Raw genomic sequence first — 14,676 nt, 5'->3', positions numbered from 1 at the left:
ATTTGCTCTCTCTCATTCTGTCATTTTTTTTTACTTTTATGAAGCCAAACGTGAGAAATGTGATTCAAGTCTGACTTTAAGTCAGGCTTAAGACTTTCCTTTTTGATCAAGCTTTAGTTAGAGCTGGACTAAACCATCCCTTAGCTATGCTGCTATAGGCATAGGCTGCTGGGGGACGATACACTGAGCAAAAGTCCTCTACTCTCTTCTCTCTCGTACCGAGCGCCTATCCTCTAATTTCATCCCTAGTACTACTCATGCAATTCTCTGGTACTACTGTATAGCAAGTGTGTCCCTTGTGGGGGGGGTTCATCTGGCTTCCGGGCTAGGAGACTCCGTACGTTGACACCTAGACTCAACATACGGAGTTGTGTATGAATGTAGAAATGTAAAAACCAGACCAGAAAATTCAGAGCACTCTGGCTTGTGTGTTTAAGTGATATTAGTTCTAAACTCAGATCATGTAGGGTTTGTGTGTGCTACCTTGGAGTTGAGGAGGGAGAGCTGGACTGAACCGTCCCTTAGATATGCTGCTATAGGCCTAGGCTGCTGGGGGACGATGCACTGAGCACATGTCCTCTACTCTCTTCTCTCTGGGACCGAGCTCCTGTCCTCTAAGTTCTTTTTCTCTTGGACCGAGCTCTTGTCCTCTAATTTCTCATCTATTTTCTTCTCTATTACTACTCATGCAATTCTCTGGTACTACTGTATAGCATGTTAACTGCTTTGTATGAAAGTAGAAATGCAAAAAAAAAAAAAATAGATAAAAAATGGTTCTAAACTAGTAGAAAACATGACGTAGGGTTTGTGTGCGTTACCTTGGAGTTGAGGAGGGTGTAGAGGATGTGGTCCGGGGTGGTCTGGGCTCTCCACTGTAACACCTCAGACAGGAAGAGGAACTGAAAGATAAAAATTAAAGAATAATGATAATATATTCATATTTATACTAATGAGAAAAAAATTACAGCAAAAAAAACACACTGTCCATGTTTTGCAGTTTAAATTTCTACAAATACGTCCCTGCTTCTTAAGGAAATGCATCCCAGGAACCTTTCTCTCATAATTTTTTATAATAAATTCTTCAAACTGCGGCAGTTCAACAGCTAGACAGTTTATCTCAGGGTGATTTCTTGGTAAAGGCCAATGACAAAACCTCCGCCGACAACAGCTGACAAAGAACTCTAATCAGATGCAACAGCGGCAGCGCTGTGACCGGCAGTGCGTTGGGAAATTAAGGGGATGAACTTAAATTGTCAAGAAAGAAAAGGATGAACGAGGGTTTTTAATAATGAAAGTGGGAAAATGAGGGAGCGTCACACTTTACACCAACAGAGGCAAAAAAAGAAAAGAGGTGAGTTAGCGATGGGAGGAGAAAACAAATGAAGAGAGGGCGAGTTTGTTTCTGTTCTCATGAATTTTTCAGGCTCTGCTGCTGAGTGTAAGTCAAGCCTGTTACACTCTGTTCAGTTTTATCCGTTTCTATATTTTATTATTGGTGTATGTGTGTTCATGCCGCCGGGGCCGGCTGCTGTGACTGATGAGGATTCATCTCCGACTGCAAAGAGAAAAGATCTCAGCTCTGCGCCGCGTTCGTCACGTCTGGGAGGGCTCAGGGTGCGCTTGATTTGTACTAGAAATTACACCAACTGAGCGCAGGGAGGGGGTGGGGGCAACACTGAAATATGCTGCTATAGGAGCGTGAACAGTAGGTGAACCCTCCGGTGGGAGGGAATCAAACCAAGGCCTTGAGGTTAGGCGTGTGTAATGAGGCAGCATCACTAACTGTCTTTGTGCTCTGAGAATATCAAAATCAGCAAAATTACATGAGAAATTTTAAATCAGAATTTAAACGGATTCTAAATGGAATTCACCACTTTAGTCCAAGAAACATATTCACATTTGCAGTAAAAGATTTTCAGAAAAATTATTCCTTGACATGCTGAAAAACCCTTTCTCTTGTCGTTTCAGGGACCAATTCAGTTCAGATCTACTTTCCTTTGTGATAAAATGTGAAGTGACTCCTTTGTTTTGAGAAGATCAAATCACATCAAAGCACAGGTCGCGTGAGAGGAAAGAAAGTTTGTCCACTGGCGAATAAAAACCTAAACTCAAGCGTCCAGTGTGTTTCGAGTCAGCCCTCACCAGACTTCACTTATCGAGACTGTTAATTTAGTCGTTTCTGCTGCACAGGAACTCTTTAGAGACTGTATATAAAACCCACGGCGCTGAAAACAGTTTCCTGTTTGAGCTCAGCTCCTGATGAAAGACGACGTCATCTACTCACATCACAGGCCTCTGGAGGTAAAAAGATTTACAGAAGTTTTCTCTTCGCTGATGAAAACATCACTCAGCTGCTTGTCGGCTCTGAGATTTCATAAAACTTTCACGACTGCAAATTAACGTCTGCTCCCTCTGCAGTTCCTCCAGGTTCCTGCCTCACACTCAAACAGCGTCTACCGCTGCAAGTGTACAGCATGAACCCAACAACATGAGCGCTCTCTGAGTCACTGAAGATACGGACGAATCAATCAGATTTCAGCCAACCAGACATCTTCACCATCTTTCATCGGTAATTTCTCAGGCACTGTGACTAATTTTATTTTTAGTATCTTAGAAATTATTCAGTAGTTTTAAAGCTTTAAAGCCACCTCTGACTTATTTACTCATTTATGTAGATTTCAATTTTTAGCAGATATCTTAGTCGCTGTCTTTACTTCCAGCTAAGATTCTGACCTGATGTACCTGCTCTGATTGGCTGAAGGTGTGGGCCCAGCTTCAACTCCAGCCAATCAAATACCAGTTTCCTTGTGCTGCATCTTTACCACATGTCCAGGTGAATGCCCCCCTTTTTACAGGATCTGAAACCCTGTGAGTGGAATTATTCCATAAGGTTGGACATCATAAAGTTGAGATGATGGAAAAGGTGATATTTGCTTTGGCTCCAGCTCTGATTGTGGACAATGAAAGGAAGACCGTCTCTTAGAATGAACTTTGCTCATTATCCTGACTGCGTTCAGCAAAGCGCCGAGCAGGGATGAACTGATGCTGAAGGTTCTTTGAACATTCGATCGACTTCATGGTGTCAAAATTCAAAATAACTGAGGAAGGGTGGAGTCGATAAAAAGCTGTACTCGCAGCACAAATCTTCCTTCAAACAAGTGTGTTTGAATCAGATTCAGAGTCACGTTTAAGGTGGGTAAAGAGGTTTGTGTTGGAGATGCTGTGAGCTTCCCCTCAGCTCCACTGAAGCCTGAGATAAAAACCAACTGGAGCCTGCCTGCAGATAAAACCCGTGTTATCGGTATGAGAGGGGGCTGGCATGCTAAACACCAACACAAAGGAGCTCTGTCTGCACGGACGAGCGCGCTCGCCTTAAATTCCAGGCGCCAGATAGAAATCTGCTTTTGTATGGTCAAATTTTATCAGTTCTCTCATGTTAACGCACTGAAGTCTGCAGCTCGGCCGCATCTCACGTCGTTATCAGACGAGACCATCGGTTCAATGAAACCCGACACGGCGACCGCCTGGCAGGTGCTACATCACTGACATTTAATTCAATTTGATTTTATTTAGATAGCGTCAATAACTGTTCAAATTGTCTTGAGGAGCTTTGCAGAAACCAGAGCCTGAAACCCGACAGTGGCAAAGACAAAAACTCCCTTTTTTATCAGGAACACTGAGGAGAACCCAGCTCATATTGGGACAACGATCAGATTGAGGCCGCCTTGGTAGAGACAGAAAAAGAGAGAGAGGACAAGAGAAGAAGCAAAGACCAATGACCCTTCTGTGACTGATGTGTTTGTCTGTATATGCCATGTTGTTGTAGGCTGCACAGAAGTGACATAGCTATGCCGAACACCGGACAAATGTTACCTCGTTTCATTGTTCCCGTTGGTGCTGCGACGCCAAACATGACAAAATACCGGAGGCAGTTCTCGGAGAGGTTCAACCAAAAGCACATTTTTTGCATTTCAAGTTGCTAATCAGACCGTAAACAATGCTCGGCACGAGGATTAAAAGGTCTTGGTGCAGATATTCCTTGTCCAGATCCAATGAAGCCAATCAAAGTTGGCGGTTGCTGCCAGTGACGTTGCTATGCTAACCAATGGACAGATATTACCTAATTTAACTGTTCCTATTGGTGGTGCGGCACCAAACGGGACAACAATACTTGATGCAGGTTCTCGGGTTGACAATGGCGAAGGACGATTGTGGAGACCAAAGCTGTATGTTTGAGCGAGCTTTGGTTGACTGCAGCTCCCTCTGGAGACCTGCTGTCATTTCCTTTAGGAAGGTTTACCCTAACAAGGCAGGTGGGTCAAGCATGTGCCTTTAACAAAGTTGTTTTAGTGAAATGAATCAGAATTTATCTGCCAAAACACAATCCTTGGATGTTAAAAATGTTACAGATAAACCAACTAAATATAGAGACTGTAGGTTTTTCCTTCAGTCCTGGAGAGAAGCAGCTGATCCTCTGACTGATCCCAGGGCTCAAACATCTCCAGACAAATAAACGTTATTAGAAGAGCAACCGGAGAAGACAGTCAGAGAAAATCACATTTCATTGAACGTGATTACACAGAAAACATTTCAATAAACAAAAGGGACAACAGTCTGAAGAGTAAGAGCAGCTCATTCACACGGAGGGCTTGGTTTTCCTCAGGGATGTCTAATGATGGATAAATGAGCATGAACAGTAGACGAAGGAATGAGTCGATGAAGGTGACGATGATCAGAGGAAGCAGCAGAAGCAAAAAGCAGAGACTTAGTGAGAGAAAATCTTACGCCCTAACATCAGCAGCATGCTACTAGCCTGACGTATCCAGACTCAGTTCTTCTAGTCTAGTCTGAGAACTCTCCATCTGGACTTCCTATGTCGAATTTTCACACAGAAAGGGAGCCTGTCCCAATGACAGCTGGGATAGGCTCCCTAACCCTAACCCTAAACCCGTGACCCTTCACAGGACAAGCTGTTACAGAAAATGAATGAATGAATGAACTCTCCATCTGGATTTCATCATGTGAGGCGTGTTTCAACCAATACAGAGAAAACACTACCTCTACAAGCTAGTGGACAGTCCTCCAACCAATCAGAGCCATTTAGTTGTAAACTAATTCAACTCCACATTGCTCAGATAACATGTATGACTGTTACTCTTCTGTCCATCACCACCATAAAGCCCCAGTAGCATAACTAGTTCCCAACGGAGAGACTCTAAACAAAAAAATGATGTGCAGGGACGTTGGTCTGGCTTCCAGGCTAGCATGCTTGAGCCTTTTCACACAGAATCTCATTTTACTTTAAAACTGAGCTTGTTCTTCCAACACAAAACAGACCTTTGACCTCCCAAAGACATCAGACTAATGCAAAACCATTCCCAATAACCAGCTCATATTGCATTTATGGCTGTAATCTCTAAGTCTGAGCATTTACCCAGAGTCTGACTGGTCGGAGTCTGTCTTTGCAGAAATCGAAATCTTTTTTTAAAACCGTGTTCTTCCACGCAAACATTCAGATGAGCGGCGTGTCGAGAGGCTGACGTCGCTGCAGCCCCCCAGCGCTCTGCAGCAGCAGCAGCAGCAGCGGTGGCGGTGGTTGTTATTATTATTTGTCTCTTCTCATCAGTCTACGCCGTGCGCCGCTGCCTGACGCCACAGCTGATGACATTATCAGCGTGAGAGAAGAGAGCGAACCCATTTCTGTCAGCTACACACACACCACCCCCTGCTCACGATCACTTTTCATCTCCCACTTTGTCTTAAAACTATTCTCTGGTTTCCCTCTTCTCTGTGTTTTTCTCTTTATTCCTCTCGTCTTATCGGTTGCGCGCTCGAATGGAAAGCTTTACAAATCCATTAGTCTGGGAAAAAAAGTGAAAAGTTAAGCTCTTTCTGCCGTCGCTGTTTCAGGACTCCCTCGTCTGCCGTCAGAGACTCGTCGCTATGCCCCTTTGAATTCCTACAACTCCAACAGTTTGTGCGACACTAGTGTACTGGACTGTGATTTGAGACTTGTGCTTATTGAACTACCTTAGAAATGTTTAGTTAGTGCAAACTTTATCTTTTAAGCACTTTGTTTTGTTGCCTAAGAGCTGGACTTTTGGTTCACTCTGGCTACACAGTGTTTGTATAGTCACATTTAGGACTGGGGTGTTGCTTATTGATGTGTTTTGATTTTGGACAAGGAGTTAGGGTTTTGAGATTTCATTTTCAGAAAGGTCTACATGTTCAGTTTCGTTTTGTTTTACCAGTTTCTTTGTTTTATTCAGCGCCCTTTGTTTTCTGTTAATCATTCACAATGAACCTTCACAAAAAGCCAATTCAATCTGGTTTAATGTTGCTTCCCTCACCCCTAACAGAGCCAGGTCGTAAGACACAGAAAGGCGCCTGAAGATGCGAATAAAGGGCCCTGATTGAAATCTAAATTATAAAACTCTTCAATAAAACGTCACATTTCCTGGTTACCACGTTTCTACCACATACCTCATCAAATCGTTTTATGCATTCTGCTGATATGTAAAAAGAGGATGCAAACGACTGTAATGACGATAAAAAGAGCAGCTGCAGAACTATGGTAGCACCTATAAACCTTTAAATGATTTTCAGAGGTGCACTGCTGTGTCATATACTGTAAGGTTCTGTGTAGCTCCATACGTGAACCAACGGGTGAAATGTCAGCTGCAGGTGAACCAGTCAATATCTGAATGAATAACAGAAGAGCGACGCGTGAAATGGCTCCAAATGAAATGTATGTGTGGTGTTTGTCATGATGATGATGATAAAGATGATGATGATGATGAAGGAGAAAACCAGCAGAACCCCCCTCTGACCCTCCACCCCATCTCACACACACCTTCCTTGCCTGGTCATTGTCTTCAATCTGACCCAGATCCCTGCCACTGGCCTGAGCGATCCTCTTCCCCGACACCAGATTCCCGACCATCACAGACGCAGGACCGATCTCTGGATGAAGAAGAAGAAGAAGAAGAGATGAGAGGTTCGTTTTGAAGGATTACAGACCGACTGACTGATAGAAGAAGTTTGCTGTATGAGGCTAAGTTGGAGGCCAGATCAACTTTCCTGACCATAGCTGGTCTGGAGTCTCCGTGTTGGGAACTGATTCCGTCAAAGACCTGCCGCACCAATCAAATCATTTATGTGGTGACGGACACAGGAAAACAGGACTGGGTTGATGGAGTCAATGACAATACATGAACCTTCCATCATTATTGAAGTCTACGACCATGCCAGACGTTGTTTTAGCCTGAAAGTCAGACCAGCTTCTACGTCTACAAGATTATCATGGCGTAAAGTTGTTCTGGAGTCTCTCCATTGGGAACCGATTCTGCTCCAGCAAAGATCTGCTGGGCCAATCAAATTGTTTGGGTAGTCATACACGTCATCTGGGGGCATTTATTATATCATTTTTGTGAGAATAGAGAGCACCAAGGCAATTTTTAACTGTAGATCTTCTCACTGTCTGGATATGTTCCTCAAGGCCTGGACTTGTCCAACGCTCCATTCATCAGAGGATTTATTCTGTGGCTTCAAGCTGAAAATCTCATCTATAAAACACCAAACTATCCAAAGTTCAATTTCTTTAACCTGGAAGTCATCCAGAACTTCCCCCACCTACAAATCTGTTGTCGGGGGAAAGTTGCTCTGGGGTCTCTCCTTTGGGAACTGATTATGCTCCTGCAAACATCTGCTGGACCAATCAGATCATTTGGGGCGGAGCTTTATATGGTGACCAGGCTAGTACGGGGTACTAACAAGTGGCTGATATTGATAGACATTAGTATCCACTGTATAATACTGACACAATCATCACAGATGCAAATATCTGAACTATTAAACAATGACGCCTGCACTAGTGACCGGTTTGCTCATAAAAACAAAACCTTTATTTAGTTCCTTTGCTTCCCTTCACACGTGTTTCCGTACCTGGCTGTTTCTGTCGCGGTTTGGGCAGGTTGGTGACGCAAGTGTGCGGACACATGAGCACGTTGCAGGGGTGCAGCGCCCCCTCCAGGAAGAGCTGCTTGGTCTCCGACAGGTGGATGCCACCCAGGGGAGTCTTGGGCAGAGTGTTGGAGGGCACCAGAGCCAGGCAGTACACCCCCACCTGGTGGATACCGTCTATCGCCTGGGGAGTCGGAGGAGACAGTCGTTAGGAACAAGCTGCCTTAGCCTGTAGTCTGATCATGTTTCTTTAGTCTGAGTCAGTAAGTCAGATGAGCTGAATGGAAAAGCAGCCATGTCGTATCATGGAACTGGTTTTACTGCAGCCTTAAAAATCCAGACGGCTTTTATTGCTACACCACAGTCGCCACAACGGCTTAGGGAGACTTGGACGTGAAGTGTGAACTCAGTGTGGATGTACAGCTGAGAATCAGTATGTGTGTGTTTGAGTCTGACTGAGTCAAAGAGACAGAGCTGTGGTGTGAAAGAATGTGCTTTGTCGCTTTATAAAGTGTTTGTGTTAAAACGTGTCTGTCTGGTTTTATTTAGTATTTTCCTGATTGTCAACACAACCCATGAAAAGACCAAAACCAACAATGTGTTTGTCTGTCTTTCAATACTTTAACACTTCTCCAACCAGTCTGTGTCTCTTGGGGACTATTTTCAGCGGCGGATTAATCCCAATTTGATGCTCTGCTCAGCACAGTTTACAAGGTTGAGAAGACATGAATCAGGACTTGGATCCACAAACAATTCAAGCTCTTATTCCTCACTGCAAGAACATCTATACATGAGTCTCCTTAAATCTGTGATCCACTGTGCAGGTACAGTACCTGCAGGACTCTGCTCATCCACTGGAAGCTGTCCTCCTCGGTCGAGTCCGGCCGCTGCTCAGCCACGACGACGATCCTCTCATCGTGAAGCACGGTGATGGAGAACACTGCTATCCTGCAAAGCACAACGAGGCAGAAGGTGACACGTGAAGCCAAAGTGCATCTGAACCTCAAACAGCTGAGCCTTCAGCAGAGGGAGGACTAACTGCAGGCAAATGAAAACAGCAGAGAAGATCACCAGTCGACCACTGGTCAAGCCTGAAGACCTCCCCATGTCACGCTGCTCAAGGAACGCTAGAAACATCAGTAAGAACGCTGCTCAACCAACCACCAGATTCAGAAACAGTTTTCTTTCCTACAGCCATCATCAAAGTAAATAAACTATAAATTACTGGGTTACTACTGCCAACGCTGCACCGTAAAGTCTATTTAAAGACATTTTTATGGAGGAAAGTTGGACTCTGGAGTCTCTCCGTAGGGAACTGATCCTGCTCCTGCAAAGATCAGGTAGGCCAATCAGATCGTTTGCAGCGACAGACAGTAGAGTAACAGCATCTGAACTGTATGCATTGACTAACATGCTCATTAAGCAAACTGGTTAAACATAACGGACGAACGATTCAGGAGCACGTGAGAAAATACACTGGCCTCGTTTCCTCCTGATTAGAGTGTGCTCCTCAAAGCGTTCATTAACAAGGCCTCTGTGTGTGTTTCAATGGGAATCCTGATGCAACGTGACACATGTACAATAGCAGGTGGTGTGAGGTAATATTTTGCGGCGTACAAAAGGAACAACGGCCAAGAGTGGAGATTCATTTTATAATCAACTCCAGATTATTTCCGTTTGTTTTAGTGCAAAGAAGAACAAGCAGATCGGGAGAATGTTAACATTTAATAAACTATCCTTTAAAAAACGGTGCTCTGTCCACTTCTCTTTCTAAAACACTGGACAAATCAGGGATAGCAGTTATTTTCATTTTCAAAAATTGCAGTCTTTTATGTAATTTTTGCTGCAGGGCCAGATTAGACCCTCTGGGGGCCGCGTGTTTGACACCTATGGTCTAGTGTTTTCCTGTAAAATGTAGGAGCCGGAGGGCAGAAGTGTCACAGAAAGTGTCAAGAATATAATCAACCAATCAGTCTTCATTCTGTAAATGGGAAAACATGAATGAGTCAAAGACATGACATCTCTTGTTGTATTAGCCTGGAGTCCAGGACAAATTCCCCGTTCTCTGAACTGATTCTGCAACAGTGATTTGTTGACAAGGCCTTAATGTCTCATACTTCGTTGCTGTGATTGGTTGTAGGAGCTGATTCTAAACGATGCAGAGGTTTTTCCTTTCTGTGGTTTTCCTCCGAGGGACGGAGGCGACGGAAATGACTCACCTGCCCCTGTAGACGAACTTCATGGGCTCCACAGCCAGAGCCGTGGCAACGATGTCGTCAGCGTTGTGCCGCCGCCCGCCAACAACCATCAGCCCGTCCATCTTCCCAGCAACAAAGATCAGACCCGCGGGGCCGATGAATCCCAGCAGGCCGGTCCTGGTGAAGGGAAACTCGCTGATGGGCGTCCCGTTGTTGGACACGGGGAAGACCTGGGAAAATAAATAAATAAATAAATAAATACATACAGGAGGTGGTGCAGGAAAACAAAAAGATAAAGAAAGAAATAATAATTTTTTACACTCTCACCTCGAAGGTGTTCTTGGTCATGCCGGTCAGGCCGTAATAGGAGGTTCCCGTGGCGACCGTGCATACGCAAAGCTCTCCGATCTCGTCGGTTTTACAGAGCTGAGGAACTCCTTCAGGCCTCACCGCACACATCAACGCTGCAGAACGACAGACGAACACAAGAAACAACTTACAACATTCACACTGATCCAGACACAGTGGAACAAACTTCATTCTCGTTGGAAGGAAATTGACTTCCCTCGTCTACTTTTAACAGCGCAACTCTGTTTTCTGTCGTAGTCATTTAAAGATGATCGACAAACAGCCTCAATAAACACTAATAACAAGTCTGGATGAACTGACAGTGACTGATCAGAGACGTAGGGGAATACTTTTTGGCAACGAATGCATCACTCAGTCTCATCCAACACGCCAATATAACAAGCAAATAAATATCAAACAAGTCTTTTGACTAAATGCATCAATAGCTCAGTTATTGTTTACATCTTTAAAAGTTTTGGTGGAGTGAAAAAGGAAGGACAGAAGAGAAGAGCAGAAAATGGAAAGTGGCGTTGTTAACTGCAGCTTTCTGACCTCCGGGCATCACAGAACCGACGTCCTGCAGCGTGAGGACCGACAGCTTCTCCTCCGAATCGACCCGGATCACGCCGTGGCTCAGGCCCTGCATGGAGAGGACGCCGCGACCTGGAGGGGTGGTGCCCTCCTCCACCGGCCTGCAGGAGAGAGAGGAAGAAGAAGCGGTCAGCGTTGATCTGTTTTAACCCGCTTTACTAGAGGCAGGACGTTCCTGTGGGTCGCTTTCACTGAAAGAGTGGAAAGGAAATGTGTAGTCCCAGAGGATTTTTGAGAAAGTGAAGTTGTTAAAGTTTTAGAAAGGATGCCGTATATTTGCATGAAGATCTCACTTTCACTTGTGGAAAGTGTGGAAGAATTTGCCCCTGTGTGCTGGGACATTTCTTTTAGGAAGTAGAAAGAGTTTTGTGAAATGAGATATAGCCGTTTTCCTAAAATGTTCACAACACACAGACAGTTTTGGAAGGGGACATCCATTCATTTTTATGGTTATTTGTGAAAAACCATTGGAAAAGCATCTTTTATGTTGGTGAACATTATTAGAAAGTGAGTAAAAGAACTGGGAAACTATAATATCTTGCAAAACGAAGACGTTTATGGAACAATTTTGAAACAAGTAAATGGCTGAGGGACTATCCAGGTGTGTGCAGAGGTGTCTGTATCAGCTGAAACACGCCCTATAATAAAATCTAAATGTAGTGTCAACAGACTCATATTCTGTTAAATCTATAGTATGGCTGGAGAAAAAGGGGGGCGTTATTCCTAACAGGCAGTTTGAGAGTTAATTAAGTTTATAGTGAAGGTAAAGATTAGAGGCTGGAGCTGCTGAGTGTCAGTGGGGGTGTATCCATGTGTGTGAGCCAGTTTTAAAGACGCTCCTCTAAAAATAAAGTAAGTTCATTACGGCCACGCCCAACGAGGCGAAGTGCCTTTTATTAGCACGCTGGCTTTTATAGTGTCGACACGTGAATCACAGCTGGAGCCGACACGCTGAAAGAGGTGGAGAGGCTGGAAGTTTAGCGTCTGAAAACCCACAAAACTGTAAAGTCGGCGCCTTTAACTGGTTAAAAAATGTTATGTAGCGGAAGACGGTTAAATTGTAAATGAATCACTGGGATATGAAGGTGATGGAAGCAATGAATTCAGTCTATCACCAGGAAGTTTAACCCCCGTTCACACCTTCAGACTAGAGTCTACTGCCACCGATGGAGTACCATCAAATGAAACGTCCTCAAGAAACTCTACAAGTTTTTATTTTTTTTAAATACCATGACCTGGTTGACTGAGAAGAATGATTTTGCCTTTTGACGTGAATATCTCATGGATTTTTCTGCAAGAAGGTACTGGATGTTTTACGATCAACACAACATAAATCCTGTTCTACGTGAGTGTACCTCCGTATGGCGACAGTCAGGGCCTCGGGGGAGCTGGCACACGGGCAGATGACCTCCGGCTTCAAACCTTTCGTCTGGAAGACGTTGAGGAAGGCGTCGCAGGACGAGATCGACCCTGAGAGACGAGACAGTTAGAGCTTCCCGTACTAGCATTACAGCAGGAGCTGAGCAGCTTGATTGAACTTTACTAGAGCACCATATTCTGGACAAACATTTTAAGTTTAAAGAGTCTCTGATCAACAATGGGTTGATGAAGTACCAATCTTTGGGGGAAACAGGATCAGAACATATTCCTCCAGCTGCAGTTAAGTCTCTAGTCGTTATCAGACCCTAATCATGTAAGTTTCAGGTGGAAACCAGTCTTTAAGAACTGAAGACTTAGATGAGACGTTGTCAAGAAACTCTACAAGTCCAGTTGTCCTTGTTTCAGCTCTATTTTGAGGGACACACCATGACCTGGATGACTGAGAACATTCACAGACACAACTTCACAGAGTGTTTTCTTACAGGGATTCGAACCGTCGGCCACCACCAGCATGCGCAGGGAGCTCAGGTTGACGTCCCGCTGGTCCCGATGGGCCACCAGAGCCCAGTGCATGTCCCTGGACTTCACACAGGCCACCTTAGCTGCACGCAAGACAACACATTAAAGATGTGAAACTATACAGAGTACACTGGAGTATGTTATTTCTCACACTGGGATGATCAGGTTGGTTAGGTTACCTTTGTACTGGCAGACTTTTTGGATCCAGGACAGAGGGTTGACCTTCATGAGGGCGTAGGGGATACTGATGACATGCATCATGTTCATCACACTCTGAGACACAGAGAGAAAAGTTCATTCAGCTGTAAGAACATTTAATCAAGCACAAATTTGAGGTACTTCACACCAGAAAGTGTTCTCATGCCACTTTATACTCCACTACAGCTCTGCAGTGTTGCCAGATAAGACGGTTTGAATTTGAATTTGAATTTGCTTTTCCTTACCGTCAGGACTGCGTGCCACAGTCCTACATCCTTCTTGAAGTCTAATACATTCACTATGGTCTCAGCTGGAGGACGAGAGACAAACAGAGAGATGAACTTCAACGTGATATCCGTCGCCGTTAAAAGCTACGCTCGTCAGTGTCGTCTGAGGTCAAAGGTTAAAGTGCGTTACCTTCTGTGTACGAGCAGGACTGTGTGAGGGCCTGGCAGTGCGTGAGCATCGCTATCCTCATCACCGTCACGCCGAGGACGCTGCCGTCCTTACACGTCTTATACTGGACACACAGAGACGGAGAGAGTGGTAAATCAGATGTAGAGGTGGTGGTGTACACCTCTAATAACCATGTAAGCTCTTGATGTTGCCGGTTTCTCTCTGGTTCTTGGAATAAATCTATTCTCTCTGAGCATGTCTGCTCCACATGGGGTAAAAACATCAGGTGAGGAGTTTCCAGGACATGAACCAAGCTGGAGTCCATGTGGACAGCAACGTGGGAGACGTTGGAGACATCTTGGTCACCTTCTCTCCCTTTTCAGTCACATCTCCAGTTGTTTTTACCACACACAGAGAGTTCGGGTGCAGCCTCTTTTCCAAATAATACTTCCCAACAGAGTTCACCATTCACCGTTGCTTAGAATTTGTTGCACAATATACGTAAAAGTTTTCAATGTCCTGAGGAACGGGCTTTAGCTGTAAGCAGAGGGCGAACACTTGCTAACAGAACTTTGGAATAAAAGGTGGAAAAGAGTTTTAGAAATTATGTCAACAGCAATAAACTGAACTGGGGATTCTACTCCTTCTTCTATTTAATGAATTCATGGTACATCTAAAGCCGACTAGTTTGAGGCCCAACACCCAACTAGACTCAAACAAGTCCAGCTGCCTTGTTTGACATACTTCTTCTTCTTCTGTTCTATTTTCAGCAGATTTAACGCTCCTCAGTGGGTAAAACCACTTTTTAAAAACTCACCAAAGCTCCCAAAATGTCTAAGTTTGCAAAAGAATAAGGGATGAAAAAACAAAATAATAAAAATAAATGCAAATGTGAATTCAGACGCCTTTATTTACTGATTGGAAACTCAAACTATTTTATTAACTCAGGTGATTTTTGCTGTCAATCATCAATATGAATGTTTTCTAGGTTGCAAGTATCTGTAGAAATATTGACTGGCTGTGGAGTCGACATTAATCAATGAGATTTTTTATTTTTTTCCACAATGTCTGAAAAATTCATGCC

The 14,676-nt window shown here is 44.2% G+C and overlaps 1 protein-coding gene across 1 annotated transcript in view; it reads right to left on the bottom strand.

Moving 5' to 3' along the window:
• LOC311489287 (disco-interacting protein 2 homolog C) overlaps window positions 1-14,676 on the bottom strand; it is a 193,650-nt gene that overhangs the window by 16,095 nt on the left and 162,879 nt on the right. Inside the window, exons 13-24 of the mRNA XM_084546303.1 lie at window positions 13,614-13,716; window positions 13,442-13,506; window positions 13,178-13,271; window positions 12,962-13,081; window positions 12,455-12,569; window positions 11,061-11,200; window positions 10,488-10,624; window positions 10,182-10,390; window positions 8,796-8,910; window positions 7,945-8,146; window positions 6,854-6,963; window positions 819-899 (exon numbers count right to left, since the gene is read on the bottom strand). Coding sequence (XP_084402429.1) covers window positions 819-899; window positions 6,854-6,963; window positions 7,945-8,146; window positions 8,796-8,910; window positions 10,182-10,390; window positions 10,488-10,624; window positions 11,061-11,200; window positions 12,455-12,569; window positions 12,962-13,081; window positions 13,178-13,271; window positions 13,442-13,506; window positions 13,614-13,716 — 1,491 coding nt within the window. The remainder of the gene's footprint in view (window positions 1-818; window positions 900-6,853; window positions 6,964-7,944; window positions 8,147-8,795; window positions 8,911-10,181; window positions 10,391-10,487; window positions 10,625-11,060; window positions 11,201-12,454; window positions 12,570-12,961; window positions 13,082-13,177; window positions 13,272-13,441; window positions 13,507-13,613; window positions 13,717-14,676) is intronic.

Source organism: Chelon labrosus, assembly GCF_963514085.1.
Source record: "Chelon labrosus genome assembly, chromosome: 6".
Taxonomy (NCBI): Eukaryota; Metazoa; Chordata; class Actinopteri; order Mugiliformes; family Mugilidae; genus Chelon; species Chelon labrosus.
The sequence above is the reverse complement of the archived record's forward strand: the minus strand, read 5'-3'. Positions and strand labels throughout refer to the sequence as shown.